Source organism: Manacus candei, unplaced genomic scaffold, assembly GCF_025592945.1.
Source record: "Manacus candei isolate 608988 ecotype Guabito, Panama unplaced genomic scaffold, ASM2559294v1 h1tg000013l, whole genome shotgun sequence".
In the NCBI taxonomy this organism is placed as follows: Eukaryota; Metazoa; Chordata; class Aves; order Passeriformes; family Pipridae; genus Manacus; species Manacus candei.
This window is the reverse complement of record NW_026138061.1, coordinates 8,268,658-8,291,680: the sequence shown is the minus strand read 5'-3', so window position 1 is coordinate 8,291,680 and position 23,023 is coordinate 8,268,658. Positions and strand designations below refer to the sequence as shown.

The 23,023-nt window shown below is 37.4% G+C and overlaps 1 protein-coding gene across 7 annotated transcripts in view; it reads left to right on the top strand.

Annotated features, from left to right (window-relative positions):
• ZFAT (zinc finger and AT-hook domain containing) overlaps positions 1–23,023 on the top strand; it is a 123,853-nt gene that overhangs the window by 82,574 nt on the left and 18,256 nt on the right. For 4 of the 7 annotated variants that reach the window (XM_051778561.1, XM_051778560.1, XM_051778563.1 and 1 more), the window contains 5 exons: positions 8,426–8,513; positions 12,365–12,514; positions 14,349–14,522; positions 17,319–17,407; positions 19,874–20,012. In XM_051778561.1, coding sequence (XP_051634521.1) covers positions 8,426–8,513; positions 12,365–12,514; positions 14,349–14,522; positions 17,319–17,407; positions 19,874–20,012 — 640 coding nt within the window. The other 3 variants (XM_051778566.1, XM_051778565.1, XM_051778564.1) reach the window with 3 other exon arrangements.

The window sequence follows — 23,023 nt, the reverse complement described above, 5'->3', positions numbered from 1 at the left end:
TCTGTATCCATTTTCTCCCTTTGGTTTTCCCAGTATTGTCAGATTCTTTGGGTTTTGAGAGAATAAAATAAGGTCTGGTACTATTGTTACATTACTTCCTTCCGTGGAGCTGAATTCCCTTCCTTCATAAATAGATGACTGTGGTACAATGAAAATATGTTCCTCTCTTACTTACTATAGACAGAAGAAGTTGAAAAGAATTTTTTTTCCCTAATAGCTACACCTATTTGCAGTTGAACATCTACCATTTTCTGTTGTATTTACAAAGACAAAGAAATCACATTTTAAAGGCTCCTGTCTTGTTTAGAAATCCTTCTAGCTCTGAATGCCATGTACTAAAAACGAGTCTGGTCTACTTCCTCTACATTCCCTGTTACGTGTGTTCTTTGAGACTGTCCAAGGGACTGCCTGCTTGACTGCAAGCCCTCATTGTGTGAGACACTGCTTAGTGATCTTGCTTTGATCCAACATTATTACATGAATGATCTTTTGAGGAAAAATGTTTTCTACATGAACCCTGCTTGCCTTGGTTTCAAAAGTATGTTTCAAAAAATATTACAGTATTCAGAATAAGAAATATTTTAAAACTAAGGAATAAGATTTTTATTCTTGACCATTAGTTAAGATGCTTTTTTAGAAGTGAAATTATATACATGCTTTTCTTGGAAGATTAAAGAAAACAATTATTTTCTTACATCAGTATTGCCAAGCTTGTCCTTGCTGTTTTATTGTTTTGCATGAGTGTCCCAAATGGGTTAAGCTTTTGTCAGAACAGGTCTGCACACCACAGACTTCTTTTCCTACCACATGACAGGATCCTATGTGCTTGCAAGGTCTAGTTGATCTGGGACATTCTAGGCTTGTGAGTACCCAGAGAAGTTGTAAAGTGCACACACTCACACAGTGTATGAACACTGGCAAATTCCTTCCTGTTCCAAATTGGCCTCTAGAAAAGGGTATTTGGCAAGTGCCTACTCTCTCAGCATAAAGAATTTAGTCCACTTTTGACTCGAGTCTTTCCTGAAGGCCATCAGGAGTGCAGAGATGGCCCATATTACCTCATGTGGTTATATATGAGGGTACTGCTATTGAATAAAGCACTGTTTAGGATTTAGAAAAATGTTTGACAGTGGTACTGTTTGTAATTAAATTTTCTTGACTGATAATGTCAGAAAGGTGTCATGAACTGCATCCTTGCAATTTGAGGCTTGAATTATTGATGCAGTAAAATACTTCCAAAAGACAATTTACCCTTCTCTTGAATTTATTTCTTATTCCAGCAGAAGAGAAAATGGCAGTTGTTTAATTGCAGCACTCACTCTTCTGTCCTTTAAGGACAAGGAAATATTCACACAGATGGGCCTTTCTTCATTCTTTACACAACATTACAGTTTTTGTTGGCGTTTTCTTGTAGATAAATCTTATGCATCCATGATAGAATGCACAACATATGACAAGTTCTTACAGGCCGGTCACTTAAGAACTGGACTTGATGATCCTTATGGGTGCCTTCCAACTCAGAATATTCTGTGATTGTGTGGTATTATTCTGTGAGAAAGCAGCCTCACAACTCTAACCAGTGTGATAAATATTGCTCTTACACTTCTTTTTTACAAGAATGTGATGCTTGAATTAAGGATTCATGCTAGTTTTTCCCCAGATGTGGACAATTTGTGAGTAGCTACTTAAAAAAGGTGTTTACATACTGTGTTAAGTGGTTTCAGGTCTTCCTCTACAGTCAACAGGTAGGCTCTTGGCCAATATTTTCAACAACTGAAGTTACTTTAAAGGTATTTGGAACAGAACACTTAGTCTTCTGCTCTTCTTAAGCAGTTACTTCAGGAGAGCTTTAAAAAAGAAAACAGAACAGTTGATGCAAAAAGGAACATGCTTTTCCCCCCTTGTGTCCTCCGTTTCTGTAGCTATTTTAAACAGAATCTGAATTTGTTATGAAAGGTGCAGAAAATTCACGTGATAGACATTCTTTTTGGCTGTTTTTGAATGTCTTATGTTTATGATGCCCATCTGATGGCACAAATCTGTGTAAGTGGTTCCTGAAGACAAAAGAGCCTACAGTTAGCTCTCCTTATGTAAGTTCCTGTTTTTCAAGTGTGATGAATGTCCAACAGCTCCCACCAGGAGGATCATTTTCATGATACTAAATAGAACTGAGATAATGCATTTCATAATTAAAACCAGTGTGGCAGCAAGATCTTTCAGAAGCATGCTTACTGATGCTTACTGTCAAATATATTTATTTAAATGGATTGAAAAATTCATATATTAAAACTTAATAACTAAATTTGGCCCTTCTCAGTATTGGCCTTTGTGCCCACTGCTTGGTATATTTACTTCATGTATATCTCACTGAACAGAACTACTTACTCCAAATTATAGTACATTAACAAGCTGTGCAGGGTTAAATGTGGAACTCTACTTTAATCTTAATTTTAGTTTGCAAAATCACTTCTTAATAAATATTAAAGTTAAAACTTCCCTGGAGACCGAAGGGACCAAAATCTCAGTTCAGTTCCTTGTATGGATGTGTACCCTTCGTTGCCTTGTTGCTGGCTGCATTTTAGCTGAATCCCTGCATTATTTGGTGAAGAGGATAAATGATGGGTATGGAAAAGCAGCTATCCCTTCATCCTTGTCACTCACTGTATAGCCACCTATCTTACTCTCTGTGCATCATCTAAGTCTTGCACTGAATTTGGGATTGTTTATTCCCTGACAGACGAGTGTGTATGTTCTGCCTCTTGCCTCTGTACTTGAAACACACTGTTGTTAAAGGGAAGATTTTTACTTCTGAAGCCTGGGAATTGAGGATTGCTTTGATTCAAAACCAAAACTTTGCATATATTCCCTTATTTTCACTACTCACCTTTTACCCCTAAGGCTTGTGTAGTTGTTTTTAATATTTATTGGCATTTATTGAGTTCTTGAGAAGTTCAAACCATAACATGTGCCAATCACTTCAATATCATGGCACCTAGGAGAGGGCTGGGCTGTTGAAAATTACTTGGAATAATTTACAGTTATGGATGAGCTCATTGGGACCATTAGGGGCTGGGTGTGGAACTAAACAACGCTGACGGAGGTACCAGAGTTGGTTTACACCCCCCAGTGGGTTTTACAATACTAACTATGCTGAGCAGATAAACATCAGAGAGGTTTGTCTCTGAAAATATTTTAAATCTCTATATGTAATTGATACTGCAAGATAAGCACCTCTATAAAACTCTAGTTCAAACCCAGAACCAGCACTTGTTCTTTGATGCCTACATTTCCTTTTGTGCACGTTTCGGGATGCCAATGACTCTTGTCTTTGGAAGGATGCTTATAAATTCCATTATGCTGCTGACCTTTCGTGTGTGTAGGAAGTGAGACACTTAAGCTCTGATTGCTTATTTCCCCTTCCTGAGGAGCATTAATTTTCAGACTGTCACTGGTCTGGCTGTGTTATCCTTGCCTCTGGAGCAGTGCCACTGTGTAGTCAAGAATGCAAGGTACTGGAAAGGCAAGGAAATAACAAAGACATGTATGATCTAATGACCTGGCTCTCAGTTGGAAAATATCTTTTGCCCTTGTACTCACTTCCATACTGAATGTCAGTGAGGCATTTGTTTTTAATAGTGGATATTTCATGAAAATATGCTCAAGTACTGTATGCAGGTGCTTGTCATTTTGTGAGCTGTGACTTTTGCTGCTTGTCAGACTTCATAAAAGTCTGTCTAACCATTTGCACATTTTTCTGTATCTTCGTTCACATGTGTACATAGCCACCTCCTGGGTACATCAGATCCTTTTAGCTAAGTTGCATTTTAATAGGACATCAGCTTAATTCAGGAATCTTTTGTGAAGGTTTTGATTTGAACATCATGACAGCTGTGGTGAAGATATCTGGATATACTCAGGGACCTAATTCTGATCCCACAGGTGTTAGAAATTAAATTTCTGTTTATCTGAGTAGATGTGGGTGCGGGCTTTGTCTCTCTATTCCTCTACAAATTATACAGTCAAATGTTGTGTTAATTGAGTTGTGGGAACTTTTCCTGGAAATGCTTTGGGAGTACCAATATTTAGTAAAACTTTGTATTATCTCCTGCTCATGAAATCACTGCTGCTGCTGAAAGGAAGGGAATGGGTTGTTGATTTCTATAACATAATTATCTAATTTGGGCTGCTAATTAGGGGCATGATCTTAATTTTACAGTATTAATGAAATTGATAACAAAACAGTTAGGACTCCACACACTCTCTTTTGAAATTAGTGGCAGAATTGCCATTTAGATCATGTAATTTATGATTATATTATTCTATATATGTTCATAAGAGAAGATATTTGTGTCATCAGAATGTCTTTTTACTGATGAGTGCAATAGAAAAACTGCTGTGTTTTCTGGTGTTTTGCAGTGTAGGACATATTTAGTACTATTTGATTAATTAAATAAACTTCATAGGGGTCTGTTGGTTTTATCAAAGGGTCCTTTATGTTGGTAAAAACCTCTAAGATCATCAAGTCCAGCTGTTAACCCAGTACCACCCTGTTCACCACTAAACTATGTCCCCAAGGGCCACATCCACAAGATTTTTGAACACTTCCAGGACTGTGACTGAACCACATTCCTGCACAGCCTGTTCCAGTGCTTGACCACCCTTTAACTGAAGAAGATTTTCCTCATATCCAGTCTAAACCTCCCCTGGCACAACTGAAGGCCATTTCCTCTGGTCCTGTTGCTAGTTAACTTGAGAGAGGAGCCCCACCCCCACCTGGCTACAACCTCCTTTCAGGGAGTCCTAGTGAGTGATAAGGTCTCCCCTGAGCCTCCTTTTTTCCAGGCTGAACACCCCCAGCTCCCTACATATACAGAGGCTTTTAATTTTTCTTTTTATGACTGTGTACTAGTACACCTGTCCTTTGAATTATCTTGAAATACATGCCTAAAATTCTCTTCAGAGCATTATAAATCAGTAATGCAATAGAGCTGATTTCTTAGCACAATTTTAATTCATTTATATAAAGAGAAACACATTGTGATTCCTATATAAGTGGCCTTATTTTATAAAAAAGCAGCATAAACAAGATTTGTGATATCATTAGACTAATATTTTTTCGCTAGGTTTAAGTGTATTTATGGACCTAATTAAATACCTGATTTGTGGAATGCAAACAGTGCTTTCTGTCAAAAACCTGCCTTTATTTAGGAATTATTTTAAATTTCTTATATTTTCTCAGATTGGTTAATAGGGTAGTAAGCAAATCTCAGAAAGTGTATAAGTGACTTTTAATTTGAAATTGAAATAGGTGATTGGACTATGCAGCTGGTCTCTAACAAAGATCCAGCTCTTTCCATACTTTGTTTCTGCTTGTGCCCTTCAAAAAAACCTTCAAAGGCATTTAAAAGGCAATGAGGCATAGGATAGATAACTTTTATTCTTACTGAAGGAAAACCTGCCTGTTAGGAATGTGATTAAGGTATTACTAGAACCTCAGCCTCAGTCCTCCAAAGTGCTTCTGTCATCACCTATGACCAGGGCACTCTGAAGAGCTACAGTTGTGGTGGGGGTGACCTTTGAGGCTCTGTGTTGTGGCCTGGGTGCTCTGAAATACTTTGTTTGCAACAGAGGGTTTCTTAAAGGCTGTTTTGGGAGTGATGGGATTACAGTGAAGGACCAGCACTGACATGAGCTCTCAGGGCAGCGACAGAAGTGCACTTAAACATTCAAAACTAATAGCATAAGCTCCAACAGTCAGTGGCACTGGCCTGGATAAACAGCAGTGAAAGGTTTGGCTCCAGCTGGGTGCTCTCTGTGAGAGGCTGGAGCTTGACAGATACACTTTGAAGGTCTTGGTGCACATGAGCATACTCTGTTCCCATGCAAAAGATACCCCTTTTGAAGGTCATTTCTGCAGAACTTGGTGTAGATAACTTTCTAACTGCTTGAAAGAAGTAATTTGGACTTTTTCATTGTTGAAAAATTTTGTTAGAATCATCATGTGGAAAGATGTGTTCTCGGTGCCTGTCCTTTCGTGTTGCTCTATACCTTTTGTTGCATTTACTGATTATTTTGAGTTTTCCTTAAGGCATAGACTTATATCCTTGCCTTCCCTGAAGTATTAGCAAGAATGTAAAGTTGTCACAATTACAGTATTTTAGTTAAAATAGGGGGTGGATGGGTGTGTGTGTGTGTGGACTGTTGAATTTTTTTTTCTTATTTAACTTTATGAAACAGCAAGATATATTTGTCTCAGTGTTCTGATCACACTTAAAACAGTGAGTATCAAAGACCAGCAACACCCAACTGTACATTAAAAATATATTAGTTTTTGTCCTTATTTATTATATATTTTGCAACTAGTTATATAGCAAGTTTGAGGAACAGACTGAGATCTGTCAAAAAATTTCAACTGCCCCCTAAAGAGCCCCCTAAATGATACTGTGCTTATGTTTTTCTTATGTGTGCCAAATTATGAATATGATTATGCAACCCCATCTTTGAAAAGGTGCAAATGTTGCTGCGGAGTTTTATTAGGATTAGTCTACCAATCTTCATTGGAGTGATGTGTTCAGTTAGAAATCTGAAATCATTGGTAGCAGATTTTGGTTATATCATTTGAGAGACCCTAATTCTGCAAATTAACAGCTCTTCTTCAAGGTTTAGACAGCATTGTAGGCTCCTTGAATCTCTTCTTCCAAAAAAAGAGATAGTGTTCTCTGATATTCCTCTTTTTTTTAACCTGGGTTTCTCAGGGCTCCAAATGATGAGAGCCCCAACTCCATCATAGCAGGCAGGATACTGTCCTTGGGGTGCTAATCCTTTAGTAGCTGCTATCCCCTGTCCCTGGTGCAGAGTTTCTCTCAGGAGCAAATGATCTAACAGCTCAGACAGGATTCTCCTTGTGACTCCCATTGCCATATTAATGGCAGTGAGAGCTTCATATCCCATATCCTACTGTCGTGGAAGTATTTATTGCTATTTTAGCCCATGAGTTCTAGAGCTACTTCTGGGTTTGACTCGTAGGTACTTCAACATAGGGATTTCTTTTTCCGATGTACATAATGTACTGAGTGCAAATGCCTGTGTATATTCCAGTGCCATGGAAACCCATCAATTTTGCTTTTAAGAGACGTGTCCATTTATAGCTGTGTAACGGCAGCATCTAGAAATAATGACCTCCTTGTACATTTTTCCTCACTGTTCAGAGATACTCTTTGGTCTAAGGTCAGAAACTGGTAGAGTCCAGGACCCTTATTCTCCTGTTACCTCCAAATTTTTCTCTCATAACACAGGGGTCTGTCTTTTTGATCAGTGATCTTCCTTCCATGCTCTTCAAGAAGTACTTCTGTTCTCCTCAAATAAGTAGTGAAATATCTGTTCTGTAGCTTCAGCTTACCAGAGACCTCTGGTAGTTTGGTAGGTGCACCTCTCCCACCAGGTAATGTGTTACCTGATTATCTACCTGGCTGTCAGGACTAAGTAGGCTTCCCTCCATCTGTGGTTTTGATGATCCACTCATATATTAATCCCCTCAGTGCAGAGGTGACTGGATGATCCATTCATTTGATTAAGCATCCAGTCTGTTGTCTCAGATGGTGCTTCTGGAAAAATCAACCTCTTCAATTTATTTAATAAGTGGCAAGGTTTATTTTAAATTGGATAATTTAGCAGTTAATGGAGAAAAGTCCTAAATTTTTATGTAGAGTTAGATGCATTTGTAGAAACAGGAAAATTGCAATTAGACTAAAATTGCATTTAGGAAGAAATTCAGTCAAAATTCTCCAGTTAAACTTGATTGATGGTGTTAAATCTGTTATAACATCAGTGACACTGAGAAAATCCAGAGTAGTCTGTAAGTTTTTAAATCAAAATAGTAGAAAAAGACTGTATTGGTCATACATCAAATGCTGAATATTTATTAAGTAGTTAGAAATGTAGACACTGAATAAGTAAGGGCATCTGTCATTCCTAACTTTGCTGCTCCATTTCAGGCCATTTTGTAAATCCATATAGTAGTGCATGTCTTCAGAATAGTAAGATCTGATCCTTAGGTTTCAGAAGAGTGGAAAAAAAAATAAAGAAAAAACCCTGAATATTACTACTCATATCAAATACGTTTTCTTCTGTTATGTGACTTGATCTTTCAACTTTTGATTCTGTAGAGTCAGTCAGAGGATAGTGCTTACATTTATTGTGCATATTCTCGTCTGCCGTAACTTGGAGCCCTTCATTCATGAGGATTAATGATGCTTAGAGTACTTTAATATTTCTCCTTCACTTATTTCATTATAAATAGCTTCATTTTTTCCTTAAAAACTGAACCTTCAATTATAACTTTGTTGAGAACCATGTATTACTGAATAACGACTAAAGTGATTATACTGGTGGACTGATCATGCAATCTCTTTCTTTCTCACTTAAGGATAAAAAGAGTTATTCCTGTCCTGTGTGTGAGAAGTCATTTTCTGAAGATCGACTTATAAAATCTCACATCAAGACAAATCACCCTGGTAAGGAAAAAATCAAGAGAAATTTCTCAGTCTATTTCAATAAATGGATGAAGGTTTGGAGTGAGCAGTGTAATGTAATTATATTCCTAAGAAAGAGAAGAATCTATGTCTAATTTAACTGGTTTAGAGTAAAAATTCTGTTGGGTTTGCAGATGTTAGAATTTAAAGTGAAAAATGTTACTGTTTGAGCGCGTGTTTTGTGGAGTATGTCAGGTAATTGTGCTAAGAAATCTGACTTCACCTGACAAAGAGCTCATTTCCAAAAGAAGACCTAGGTGAATTCAGATTAGGCATTGGGAAGTTTGGAATCAGGCATATAGACATCCTGTAACAACCCAGGAGACATAAAATTCCCGTTGGCTTTACATGAACTGACAGGAATGCATTTAGTGCCCAATATTTGTCTGTAGGTGACTGATGTGAATGCAGAGCTGACTCTGTGTGCTCAGGTCCTGTGGGGCTGGGCTGTACCTCCAGGGTCAGATAAGTCTCCATCAGGGCTCCTGCTAGAACCAGCTGGGATGTGGTGTGGCCAGTACTGAGCTGGAGCTGTCAAGCCTGGCTGGATCCAGCCAGCCACTGCAGCCCATCCAAACTCTGTTTGTTCCTTGCATTCTGCTGCCCTGACTTATCAGTGCAAGCACAACATAACAGGAATGTGGAAAGTCAGTGTGCCGTGCCCGAGTAAACAATCCTTTCTCAGATCTTGGGAATCCAGTGCCAAAGTGCTGGTGCAGGGACTGATTTAAATCTGACTGATGTGAACTCAGCAGAGCCACGTTGGTGTGTCCCTGATTTCCTCCTCAGTAACTGTGTTATGTTGGATAGAAAGACCTACTGCTACTGCAGAGAAAGGAGAGGTGACTGCATTGGCCAATACACTTTAATTAACTCATCTAGAGTGTTACTTGTCACCTGACATAATTTGATATTAAAAAAGAAAATACTGACCATGCTCAAACTGAGTTTGGGGAAGGAAGAATCCTGTTAAAAGGATGTAACTTTTCTTGCCTTTGCCACAAGTGCAACATAATAGGTAAAGCAGTAGTTTCTTATCTTTCTACTGCCACTAGATAGTGCTAGACCCGTGTTTTAAACAATTTCCTTCACTTTAATTTCAGACTAACTCCCACTTCAGCTCTTTAGTTACTAAACCTCTCTATTTGCAGACCACTCCACAGCAGTGTGGTTGGAGGGCGTTGTCGGACGTCAGCGGACATGTCTGATGCAGCAAATTGAGATGAGAAAAGGCCTCTGAGCTATACTGTAGTCAGGAGGTATATCACCAGTAAGCATAGCAATAGAATCTCAAGAGCTGTGCCTATTAAGCCTTTGTGCTGCCTCAGCCAGGGAGCATAGGAGACCTCCCTAAATAACAGGATGTGTGGACTAGCAGGACATTATGTACTGTGCCTTACAGGTTCCCATTAGCCTGCACTGGTCCATTTTCTGCTGAATTCTGTGTATGCTGTGTCTGAGGTCCAGAAATACTCTGGAGTCCAGAAATACTCTGTAGCCCTGAAATACAAAACTCATGCATTTAAATACTTCGGAAGAATTCATTTGGTATCTGATTCCCTCTAAAAGTATAGTGTAAATTTTTTGATCCAAGTGGGTTGTTTTGAACTCTGTGTTATAACAGAAGTAAGGTTAAAAAAAGAAAATCTGCACAGCCTATTATTTTGTGTCCTCATTTTTCATTCATGTATCATAGGCAAATAGAGCTTAAAGGCAAAATAGCAGATTTATCAGATATATCTCCATGGTACTGAATAAATACTACATCTAAGATATGCCTATGCAGTAGTTATGCAACAACCCTGGATGGATGAGAATTAGCACACAAATCTTTTTTTCTGTGAATTCTCTTCTTGTGATCAGGAGGAAATCCTTTATTTGTACAACATACTTAATTACAAGCCAAATAAATGTGAGGGGTCTGATGGTACAAGCTGTTAAATACTGCAGTGGAACGAGTGCAATTGTTTTTAAAAATGTAAATGAAAAAGAATTAAGATGAAAGAAAAAATGGGTGCCGTTAAAATGAATTGAATTTAAAATGACATATCAAAAATTAATTTAAACTGAAGCCCTTTTGTATTTATCATTAAAATGCTATTTTTAGAACTCCCCTTTCCTTCCTTTCTTAGTATCATTCAACATGACCCCTCCCTTGTCTCTTCTGTCCCATCAAGTAGAAAGTATGAAATCAAACAGCACTCCTTCCTCTTCTGCATTTGCAGAGGAGTTGAATTTTGGTCCCATAAAGGGAAAATCTCTGTAGACTTTGGCAGAACAGTATTTCAAACCAAAGAGATAAGAGCTTGGCTTTATTGCCCAAAGATTAGAGTACTCAGCAGTGAAGGAGGAGAATTGGATTCTGGTCCCAGCTCTCAGAATTATCTACCTTTCATCCACTGACTGATATAATATGATATTTCTTAATAGTTCTGAGACATGAGAGGCACCAGCTTTCATAGATCCCCACTGAGCAGACATCCTAGGCTGCAGTCATCAATGAAGGATCTAAGCCATGGAAGGCAGATGCGGGTTCAGACTTGTGTCTGTATTTTTCTTTTTTGAGTACTTTACAGCTTATCTCTGCTCAGTTCATGGACTTTTGTAGTTACCTTTTGAGGTTGTTTTCCTTGGGCATATGAGTTCAGGCAGGATTTTCGATTCCATTCTGGGGCCAATCATCAGGAGACTAGGTATGAGAGTTCATTTTTGGTAAAAATCTAAGTTTAGACAGTAACTTTCAAATTCATGAGATCTGGGACATAATAAGTCACCAGTTTTCCTGTATTAATGTTTAGATTGCATGAGTGCTGTACTTTCATTAAGTCAGGAGATAGCATTTCATTCATCTGACTTCATTGAGCAATTTGATTTACTTTTTTAAAGCATTTGGCAGTGTTTTCATTATGCATGTTTGGGACACTTTAATTTAAACTTAATTATTTTGAGCTTTTTCACTGTGACAACCAAAACATTAGATCATGTATGAAGGAAAAGCTTAGAGTTGTGTTTAGCCTGAATGAGCAAAGGCCAGGAGAGGAATCTTAATTGCTGTCTTCAGCAATCTAATTAAAAAGAAGACAGAGCCAGAATCTTCTTAAAGCTGTACAGTGAAGGGATGTGAGTTGAAGGAAGGAGATTTTGATTAGAATTAGGGAAATAATTTTGACTGTTAAGGTGTTTAGACACTGGAATGGGCCAAGAGAGGCTGTAGAATCTGCACCCTTGGATATGTTCAGAACAGGACTGTGTATGACCCCAAGCAACTTACTGTAACTTTGAAGTTGGAACTCTAAAGTTGACCCTGCTTGGAGCAGGTGACATTAAAGGTTCCTTCCAATCACATTTATTCCATGAGTGGTTTTTCTTTTAAAGTATCTGATTATCAGCATTCTGATCATTATAGCTGTGGTTGAAGTAAATTGTCTTCAGATCCTTGACATCTGGAAATCTGGGGTGAAATCTTAAATACGGCTTTTGAAAATATTGAAGAAAAAAGTGCCAGTTAATTTATGGGGAAGGTTCATAGTCAGAAAATTATTTCTAAACCAGTGGCACAACTACATTTTTTTAATATTTAAAATGTTATTTTTTTTAAAACAGGCAGTGAGGACAGTGAGTTCACAGATCAGAAGAGAAAGGACAGAGCATCCTAGGAGGCCTAAAGGAAAAAAGGTCCTTGTGCTCTTTGCCCAAGTCCGTTTTGAGTGGCAATAGGGGAAATAGAGCTTTTAAAAAGTTGGAGCGATTCAGGATCTAGCTCTTCAATATTACTTAGAGAACAAATTCCCTCATGTACTTCTGGTTCTTATTACCTTTCGTATTTCTCTCAGAGGTTTCAATGAATACTATTTCTGAGATTCTTGGCAGAAGAGTTCAGCTGAAAGGACTTATTGGAAAACGAGCTGTGAAATGTCCCTACTGTGATTTTTATTTTATGAAGAATGGATCAGACCTTCAACGTCATATTTGGGCTCATGAAGGTAAAACTCTGGGTTTAATCTTTTGGGCATATAATGAGTCTCGTATTCCGCTGAAGCTTCACTGACGTAAAAAAAAAGGATTCAGATTTATTTCTATACCTGACTCAAACTCTTTAAGCCACATTAGAGGTTAATTAATTAGTTTAATGCCTTCTGGACCACATATGAAACTGCATAATCATAACATGAATAGACAGCTTAAATGTTTTATGAAATTAATAATATTCTCATGCAATTTTTTCCAAATTCATTAATGAACATCTCTAAAGTATTTTTTCTCTATCTTCTCATGAGTCACTGCTGCTCCTTTCACATTCGCCCAAAAATACATGGTCTGAAAATCCATTAGTAAAACAATTGGAATCCAGTGGCTTTGATGTATACTTATAAATTCTGTATTTTAATTAAATCATGCAGATCATGACAGCTAACTGACACAGACACAGACATTGATCAAAAACTCATAAGATAATGCTGATCACATCTGTGACTTTTTAGGGAGAAATTCCAGTAATGTGGCAACACTGGTTAAAAATCCCTTGAACTTAAAAATCTCTGCCCAGTAGAATCCTGTGTGTACCCAGTCTGTGTATTTTTATAATATGTTGAAGACCACTTATGTGGTCTTTAGTCACGTTAATAATGTATGGAACAGATTGCCTATGCTTTTGGATTCTTTAGCCAGCCCACTGCATGAAGAGGATAATGGGATTTGATACTCTCAAACTGCTGTCTTGGTTCCAAAATGTTTGTTCCTATATAGGCAGTTCAGCATATTTGTTTGAAGGATTTAACTGTGAGTTTACCTGCCTGTGTACCATAGCCGGGTCCTCTCCAATGGCCTTTATTCCATTAAGAATTTGGGTAATATGGAATGTAGGTTAGGGCAATTCCTTGTGTATTCTGTAGACAGAGTTTTTGTATTCTGACAGGAAAGCTTGGACCCCATCTCATCTGACTATCAGGAGAAGGAGGTGAATAGAAATTTACTCCCGAATCAAAGTGTGCAATCAAGCCTGCTTAAAGCAGACTATAATTCCTCATGCTTATAAATCTAGTTTTAAGGTCACGAATATCAATCTAAAACTGGCAGAGCCTCATGAAACTGTTGAACTACTCTGCCAGCTCAGATTTATTTGACTTTTCTTTGAAGGATTCACTTTGTTCTTATAGAACTTCTGTTAAATGACATTCTGGGTGTCTCTCTGTGTGCTTTGGACAGTTTGAGAGAGGATGCAATTTTAAGTGCTTGCATCTTGTTGACGGATACCTCATAAGATGCACTTGCTTAAAGGATACCACTGCGTGAGCAAATCTGATATTAATTAACAATAAAACACAACTTCACACATTTAACTTCTGCTAACAAACTAAGTACCTAATGAAACAGTCCTCCTTAAAGCAGCTTTCTGCATTGTTTATTGGAGTAAACAGAGAATGGTGGTGATCTGAAGACTCTTAGTGGGACGTAAATACACCAGCTAGGCATCAGTTTAGGCAGTCTGGATTCTACTTCTAAATGAAGGATAGACACAGCAAAGCCCAAATATTAGTGTTTGCTTGGCTAAACTTAGTACTGGCTTCAATAGGGCAATATTTGATTATAAAAGAACTCTTCCTTTCTCTGAGCAAGTTGAGTGATGCTGTCAAGAGCTCGGTATCGTTTACACAGAAGCTGTAGATGAAATTTGTTAAATGTGGATATCCAAATTTTGAAATGGTGACCTCCTTGTTGATGTTGCTCACGTGATCTGAAATTTCTGTCAAGGAAATGTCCACCCTCTTGTTGAAAGGTCCAGCCTGGTTGTTTCATGGTACATTCTTTCGTGTTTAGGTGTCAAACCCTTCAAGTGCTCTCTCTGTGAGTATGCCACGCGCAGCAAGAGTAACTTGAAAGCCCACATGAATCGTCACAGCACCGAGAAAACACACCTCTGTGATATGTGTGGGAAAAAGTTCAAATCAAAAGGCACTTTGAAGAGCCATAAACTCCTTCATACTGCTGATGGTAGGTGGATGTTTATTAGATTTATTTTAAGACATTATATACTAACTGTACTACAGGGCCTTATTAACAAATGTTTTTCAGTTGAACACCAAGTGTGATTTACAAGTTTTGTTTATTTCCAGGAGACACCATTTGGGAAACAATTCAAAACTTTGCAAAATTAATTTCTGTGAAAGACAGACAGATGTCTCTGAAATACTTGGGTTTTTTCTTAAATTTCTGTTGGCTTTATATCCCTTCATGTTCTTACAGAGAATTTTTATTTCAATAGGAATTTGAAAATACAAATAGTTCTGTGTTTTAGTATCTTACTACTTCTTCTATGAGAACATTGTTAGGATTCTGTTGTCAAATCCAGCAACCCAGTAGACTCAGGGCCTGTGTCCCCCTGTGTAATCAGCCAGTGACAAGCCTGGGCATGTATTCTCTACAGTCTCACATGCAGCACATCATTTAGCCTGTAATTTTAATATTTCTGTGATGATAACTGAAAAAAGTAAGATGCACATCCAGAAAAATATCATGTTTTGTGTCTAAATTTAGAACACAACAATACCTAATTCTTATGTGATTGTCAAATTGAAGTAAATGATTTAGCAGATAAGTTTTACAGACCTTGATTATGATTTGATTTTGTTACTCACCTGACTGTGTGAAAACTCGTTCTACTCTTTATTGACCATTTCATTGAAATTATTTTTTTAAAAACTACATATTTATTAGCATTGTCCTTTCCCAGAAAGTGCACAGTGCTCTGTTACATCTTTAGAATGTATGTGAGGTTTCTGTGTCAGAGATACTTATTTATACTTACATATGTATGTATAAGTGAAACAGACAATCCCTTTTACATCAACAAATACATGTTACAGGAAGCACATAGTTATTGCTTTATTAGCAAAGTTACTGCAGAATTACCATAAGTTAATAAATGACTCATTATTCAAAAAGTACTTTTCAATATTTCGAAATAACTTGGTCAGTAACAAGCAGGTGTGGCACATAACATCTAAACTTCGTATGCAAGACTCAAGATTTTGCTTATCAAATGCAGTCCTCAGCTGATTCCTGGCTCTGAGAAGGAGGGAGGTTGTTGTATTTGAATGAAAAGGAAATTTCAAGCACGATCAGACTATAAAAAAAATAAAAAGGTCTCTTTCTGTAAAAAAAATCACTGCATGGTATTAAATTTCAAAACCTTTCTGTTTTGTTTTCACCATCCGACATGTTTAAATAGTGAAATTCGACGATGAAAGCTGAATTTGTTTTCACCTGTTCTATTTCTTGAACAAAATGTGTGTGTGTGTAAGTAATTGGTGCAGTTCAGCTGAGGCAGCTTTGAAATTTGGCACTGTCAAGAGTAGCACTGTGGCCAAGCAGGAGCTCACCGTGTCTGGATTTGGTTTTATAGGTGCGAAGTTGGTTTTACATGTTTAATTGCATGCAAGGAATGATGTTCTCTTATAAATTACTGCTAGGTCAGGCTGAAACCCTGAACCAGGAATGTGGTGTTTGTGGTTTGTCAGGAGACTTTCAGCCTCTTGAATACTGACAGTTTCTCTTTGCCCAGTGTCCCTTTCCGTAGTGACAGCACTGCAGAAGTTCTGACCAGCACACGTCTTGTGTTCTTCAGTTACTTCAGAAATAAATGAGTTTGAAAGATGTTTCGCTGTTTATGAGTCTTGTCTTCCTGACTTATGAATCCAGGCAATTTTTGTTCAAATACCAGCCCTGCAAGGTCAGTTTAACCAGCGGAATATAAAGCAGTTTTCTGTCTGATTTATTCTTCTCCCAAAGACAGACTTCTCAAGAGTGACATGATAGAAACAATTCTGTAGTCCAGGGTTGTTACTGTTGCAGTTAGAAATAAAACAGAATAAATAAATAAATAAAGCAGTTTTTCATTCTTTTATTTATATACCAGAAAACATCTTAAGGATTTTTTAGCTGTGTTCTATAGAAACTTTCACACTTAGTATAAAATGCTTGTAATTTTTTCAGCAAGATCCAGAATCTAAAGAAACCCAATCTTTTTATGATAATAGAGAATATTCTCTATTTTACTTCTTCATTGTTCATTTTGGCTCTTTTGCTTTTGGAGTAGTTTTTAGCATATTCTTATTCCACATCAGACAAATGCAGTTTGCCAGACAGGGTGTTTAGTTCAGGAATGAAGTCCTTCTGTAATTAATATACCTTGTAATTTGGCTGGAGGTAACAGGACTAATAGAATCTTAAAGGCAAAATATGGAGAAAGGGAGTATGAGACCCAGAAAATAAAAGGAAGGAAATTCTGTTAATTTAAAATATAACGGAAAAAGAAGATTTGTGAGAGAGAGTGCTTTGAAGGGAAAATGCATTTGAATCATAACAATTCAGTGCTTGGGACAGAAGTAGCTGAAACCATGTAAACATGATCAAACATCTGTGTTTTAAGGATTTCCAAATGTGCTTTACAAACAACAAAGTAGCTGTGCCTGCAGTTGTAAATAATGGATTTTTTTCTTCTATTTAGGCTGCACTATAACAATTCTCTTTCTTCTTTCCCAAGTGACTATTCCAGGAGAATCTAGATTATTTAATGCTTATAATTTAAAGATGATACTCGAGCCTTTTTTATTCTGTACTCTGGTCTTAGCTCTATTTAACCAAAATTTTGCAGAGTAAGTGCCAGACTTCTTGTATTGTTCATTGTTCATCCTTAGCATTTTGGAATTCATCTTTATGAGATAATAGAACCGGTAGATTTCCGAACTGAAATAGGAAAAAATATTCCATTTTCTATTCCCATTTCAGGAAAGCAGTTTAAATGTACAGTGTGTGACTATACAGCTGCCCAAAAACCACAGCTCCTACGTCATATGGAACAACATGTCTCTTTCAAGGTAAGGAAAAAAAAAAAAGCATGATTATTTAAATCATGCTTAAAGTGATTAAGAAATACATGAAACTTTCGACAAGAGTTTAAAACTGGCACATTTTCTTGTTTGGTGACAATAATGGTGCATGAACATTTTAATATTTTGGAAATTTTGACTTTATATTCAGACTTTTGAGATAGGGTTATTTTGTTCATGGACAATTTGTAATTAGAATCTGTACTTGCCAAAAATATCTCTATGTTGCAATATAAACCAAACATTATTGGGTTTTTTTGATTGTCAGTCCTTGAGAGAATGAATCTAATACATACCTTAAAATGTTCTAGTGAGGTAGGAAAGCAAATCCCATACATCACTGTTCATTTCTCACTTTATTTTTCTCTGAAAGTTTGCCAGTCTTTTGTACTATAGATGAATTTATATACTCGAAAATTGAAGAGAATTAAATTTAAAACACCCTTTTTATCTGAAATATGTCTTGGAAAGAGTTTTCAATATTGTTAATGTCTCTAGGAAGTATTTAAATTAGAGATATGGTTTATTTTAATAAACTGTAGTATGGTTTTATTTCTAGATTTCATGTTGGTTCTCACTGTGATAAGTCTTGATGTAATGAATTGTGAAATGTTATATTAAGTAACTAAAAATCATACTAGTTTATTTTCCAGAAAAAGCCAGTGTTTTATATTTATGAAAATATGCACTTTAATGTAATGCTTTATCTTGGCAATAAGCATATTTCTTACTGAAAACATCATACTGTTTTTCATGTGCAACATCTTGCATTATCATATTGCTTCTAGAAAGAGTACACTGCAACCATTCTTAGTAAGCACCATAAAGCAGAAAGGAAAGCAGTCTTTTCAATGATGATTTAAATTTTGGGAGGACGAGGTATTTAAGAAAATGAAACAAGTCATCTAAAGAGATGATACATTTTGAACAAATAATTTTTCTTTCTTAAGTATGTGGCTTTGCTCTGGACTTATCTTTCGAAAAGGATTTTTTGTAAATGAAAATACATAATTTTCCTTTTTGATGGCTAAAGTGATGAATGTACTCGTAGTGCAGTTCTTGAAATACAGCTGATTCTGACCTCAGGATCAGCCTGCACATAAGTGTAGCAATTCAAGGCATTGTCAAGAGAACTGCAAAACACTGAAGTAGATCAATCATTAGTATTTATTTAAAGGAGTTCAAAACCTTTTTGTTAGTAATGTGTTCCTTCATTCTAGGACAGATGTTTGCATGCTTATCAGACTCAGAGAAATGTCACTACTTACATGACCTAATGATCCTTTAATCTATCATATTTCTCAGCTCCGTGGATTTGCAATCCTGCTGTCCAATAGCAAGTAATATACACGACTTGCAAGAATGTTGAGAGTGGTACAAGAACACAGCAGTGTGTCTGGATTATTTTCTTGAAAAAACAGCAGTTTCAGCAATAGAAAAGCAGAGTACCCCTCTCTGTGAAATTGCATAGCTGAATGTCACAGTACCCTCTGAAGTGTAGGGCTAAGGGAGCCTGAACATCACTTTTCTTCTTTATTTTTGCTTTTTGGAGCCTGAAGGAAGGTCATGAGCAACAGGCTTTGGAGAGTGTTCTGGTCAATGGACCTTGACTGCAGATATTTCCCTGCTTTAAATTCATCTTCTATAAACATTTATGTACCAACCATTTTCTGCTGACTAACTTTAGGTGGGCCTGTTTGCTGAGCATGAAACATTTTCCATCCCATTCTGAGGTACTTGACTTTTCCCTAAGGACTTTGGTCCTTTTCCAGGACCCTGATGGTTATGGCAAGCTTCCTATAACTGTGATATATCTCAGTCAGGAAGTTATTCTCAAAGGTTAACTTCTGTCACAAGTGCTTTTTTTTTCCCCGTCCTTTTTGCTTTAGAAATGTCTCTCCCTGTCAGTTGAAGGGAGACATATGTTCTTAAAAATTAATTAATTTAATTCCCGAAATTAACCCACCAAATGGTCAGAGGAATGTAAGTGCCAGTGAAAGGGAAGCAGTTGGGAGCATGCTGGAGAGAAAAGGAAAGGAAAGAGATGAGCCCTGCCAGGTACCTGTTAAATTAGGTTGGCTGTCATTTGTACCTTCAGTTATTTGAGCTGTCTTACTCCCCCTTTTCAGACCAAAGCTCATAGCAACTGAGTAATTTCCTTGTAGTAGAAAATCTCCACGTGGTCAGACCTGTGATGTTCAATTATGAAAACACAGTTTACTGAATTACAAAAAATTATGTTGAAAATACTCGGTGTCTCGCACGTAATAAAAGATACTGAATTTTAGGTAATGTTTAGTTTCAACTTCCATTTATATTGAATTTTGGAAGGTGTCCTTGCAAGGTGCCTAAACCAGAAATGAATATGGTTTCTTGGGATCAAAACATTGCAGCTTAGACCTGTATCCTGAAGAAATGAGGAGATCAGTCTAACATCTTCATTTTTACTCACAGCCCTTCCGATGTGCACACTGCCACTATTCCTGCAATATATCTGGTTCCCTGAAGAGACATTACAACAGGAAGCATCCTAATGAAGAGTATGTAAATGTAGGGTCTGGGGAACCTGCAGCCGAAGCCCTTATCCAACAAGGTACATCTTCACCATATAAAATTGGTTGGTTTTTTTTTTTAAACAAACTTGTTGTAAAGATAAGCTTTTGTGCAATATGCATTCTTCAGTTTATTGAGTGTTATATGATAAACCATTGCTACTTCTTAGCAATTCTGAAATGGCCACCCTTTACCCTTCATTCAGTGTCCTTTGTTCTTGGTTTTTAAGAGGGTGAACCAAAGTTTTGTTTGACCTTGCCTGTGCTATTCATTGTTTCATACATTTATCATTTACACTTGTTTGTCTCTTTCTGTAAGTAAAGTATCACTGTCTGTTTGAATGAATGATAAATTTCTGTGACAGTTCTGCAAGGTTGAACTCAAGGTAAGGATGAGCAAGTGTAAGGAAAGAGACTGAAGAGTAAAATGGCAGCAAATTATTCCTCCACTGGTTAAACCTGGGGACAAAGAGAGTTCAGGTAAAACTGGTTGTGAATTGTGTTTTTCCCTATTTTTTGATAGAAACTACCAGCAGTTTCATAATATCTTTTGGAATCTTCAAAGTTTCTGGTTTTGTTGAAGTGAAACAGAGACCAAAATAATGCCATTGTGTTAGATGATGAATTAAATATAATTTTTCTAATATGACATTATTAATAGATGGTATTTCCAAATCATCTAAGATAGAACATTAATTTATTGAAGGCATTAATCCATGTTAAAATACTGAAGTCATGGCACAGAGAAAGATACTCAAAGTCTGAGATTCTTCCTTTAAACTTGCCCTATAAGGGAAAAATATATAACTACATTGAGGAATTTGAGCCTGTGTTATATTATATGGCATTTCTTTGTTTCCTTTTTGTCAAAAACCAACCAACCAAACAAAGAATAATTTAAAAAGTAAATCTCTGTCTATAAATTTCAGGGTAAGAATGCACAGTTTAATTTTAGGATTATTTTCACAGACAGTGAAAGCTGACAGGGAACCTGCAGTTGTTTTAAAGAAGTAATATGGACTTGGTCAGCACTCAGAGCCTCTATTCTGTAGTCACCCTGGTGCAGGAAGAACTGTGCACTATGGGGAGCTTTATTTAACTTTCCAAATATCTGAGCACTGCAAGGAATTATTTGTTCATAGCCACTCTTAAGAATAGGGACCCGAGGATGAATTTTGTTAATATAAATTAGGGATCATACTTGCAATGTTTCGAACAAATAATATTAATCATATGCTAATTAAGCTTTCCTTCCCTTTGGGAGCCAGATAAATGCACTTCTGGAAGTAATTCTTAACCACTGAAACAAAAGAACTGAAATGTTGTTGAAAATGCAGTAGTCTTACAATGAAGAAATTAGAGTGAGATGAGAGAGAAGAGCCTTTAATTTTTTCTGTAGTGGGCATCCTTTTTTCACCACGTTGGAACATTGGACAGTGATTAAGAGGATGAAATTTAACAAGTCCAAATGCCAGATTCTGCACCTAGGACAGAATTCTGTGTGACACGAGTCTAAATGGGGAGAGGAGTGGCTGGAGATCAGCCCTGCAGACACAGAATCACAGAATGGGTCAGGTTGAAAGGAACCACAGTGGGTCATCTGGTCCAACTTTCCTGCTCAAGCAGGGTCATCCTAGAGCACATGGCACAAGATTGCATCCAGAAGGATGTGAAGGTCCCTGACTGCATCCAGAGGGAAACAAAGCTGATGAAATGGCTGGAAGACATGTCCTGTGAGGAGCAGCTGAGGGCTCTGAGCTTGTCTAGTTTGGAGAAAAGGTAGGTGGCTGAGGGGTGACCTCACTGCTCTCTATGACTTCCTAAGGAGGCAAAGGGAAGAGAGAGGTGATGAGCTCTTCTCCTTGGTATCCAGTGACAGGATGCTCGGCAATGGTTCAAAACCATGTCTTGGAGTCTAAGACTGGACATTAGGAAGAATTTCTTTACTGAGAGGGTGGTCAAACAGCTGAACAAGCTTCCTAGATAGTTGTTGATGCCTCAAGCCTGTCAGTGTTTAAGAGTCACCTGGACAATGCCCTTAACAACACGCTTTGGCTTTTGGTCAGCCCTGAATCCATCAGGCTGGATGGTTGTTGTAGGTCCCTTGAACCAAAATAGCCTATTCTGTTCTTTCTGTCTCTGACTTTGCATCCCTCTTTCTCTTCCCTTCCTTACACATTATTTATATTTCCTGTGCTGCCAGTAGTGCTGTGCCTGTTTTCCACGTGTTCACCTCATTTGAGGAGCTTTAGAGCAGTAACAGGGCATCAAATCCATGTAGGAGCTATAAAGTCAGTGTCTCTTCTCAGGACTCTGCTATGAAGAAAGCCATGTTAATAGGTGCAATTTTCCCACATTCAGTTTCCTTTTCCAACTCAATTTCCTTCTCTGTGATGGATCACACAGATCCTGCACATGGGCTCAAAATAAGACCAGGGATTTCTTAGCATGCTATAGAAACATCAGTTTTTCTCAGTCTTTTGGTATCTCACTGGGGGAAAAGTGTTCCTTGTGGGAAACATTTGCTTTTGGAGGTTATAAACATGAATCCTATTGAAGTTAATAAAAGTTTTCCTGATTTGGGAATCAGATGATGTTCTCTATTTGGTTTACACAGCACAAACAGATCACTGTGGACACATTAGGCAGTATGACAAGTATGTCATACTTGTCATATATGACACTTGTATGTCATACAAGTTATTAGATATTAGGAAGAAATCCTTTACTGTGAGGGTGGTGAGGTCCTGGAACAAGTTGCCCAGAGAAGCTGTAGATGCCCCATTCCTGGAAGTGTTCAAGGCCAGGTTGGATGGGGTTCTGAGCAACCTGGTGTACTGGAAGGTGTCCCTGCCCATGGCAGAGGGGTTGGAACAAGACGATATTTGAGGTCCCTTCCAATCCAAACCGTTCTATGATACTATGTGTTTCTGAGCTGTTTGGGCCAGGAGTTGCATCTTGCTGTCTGACAAGCTTCTGTTTAGTTCCGGTTTACTGTATTCATAGATGCAAAGAGCAATTTTGGAAAATTATTAATGTATTCATATAAGAG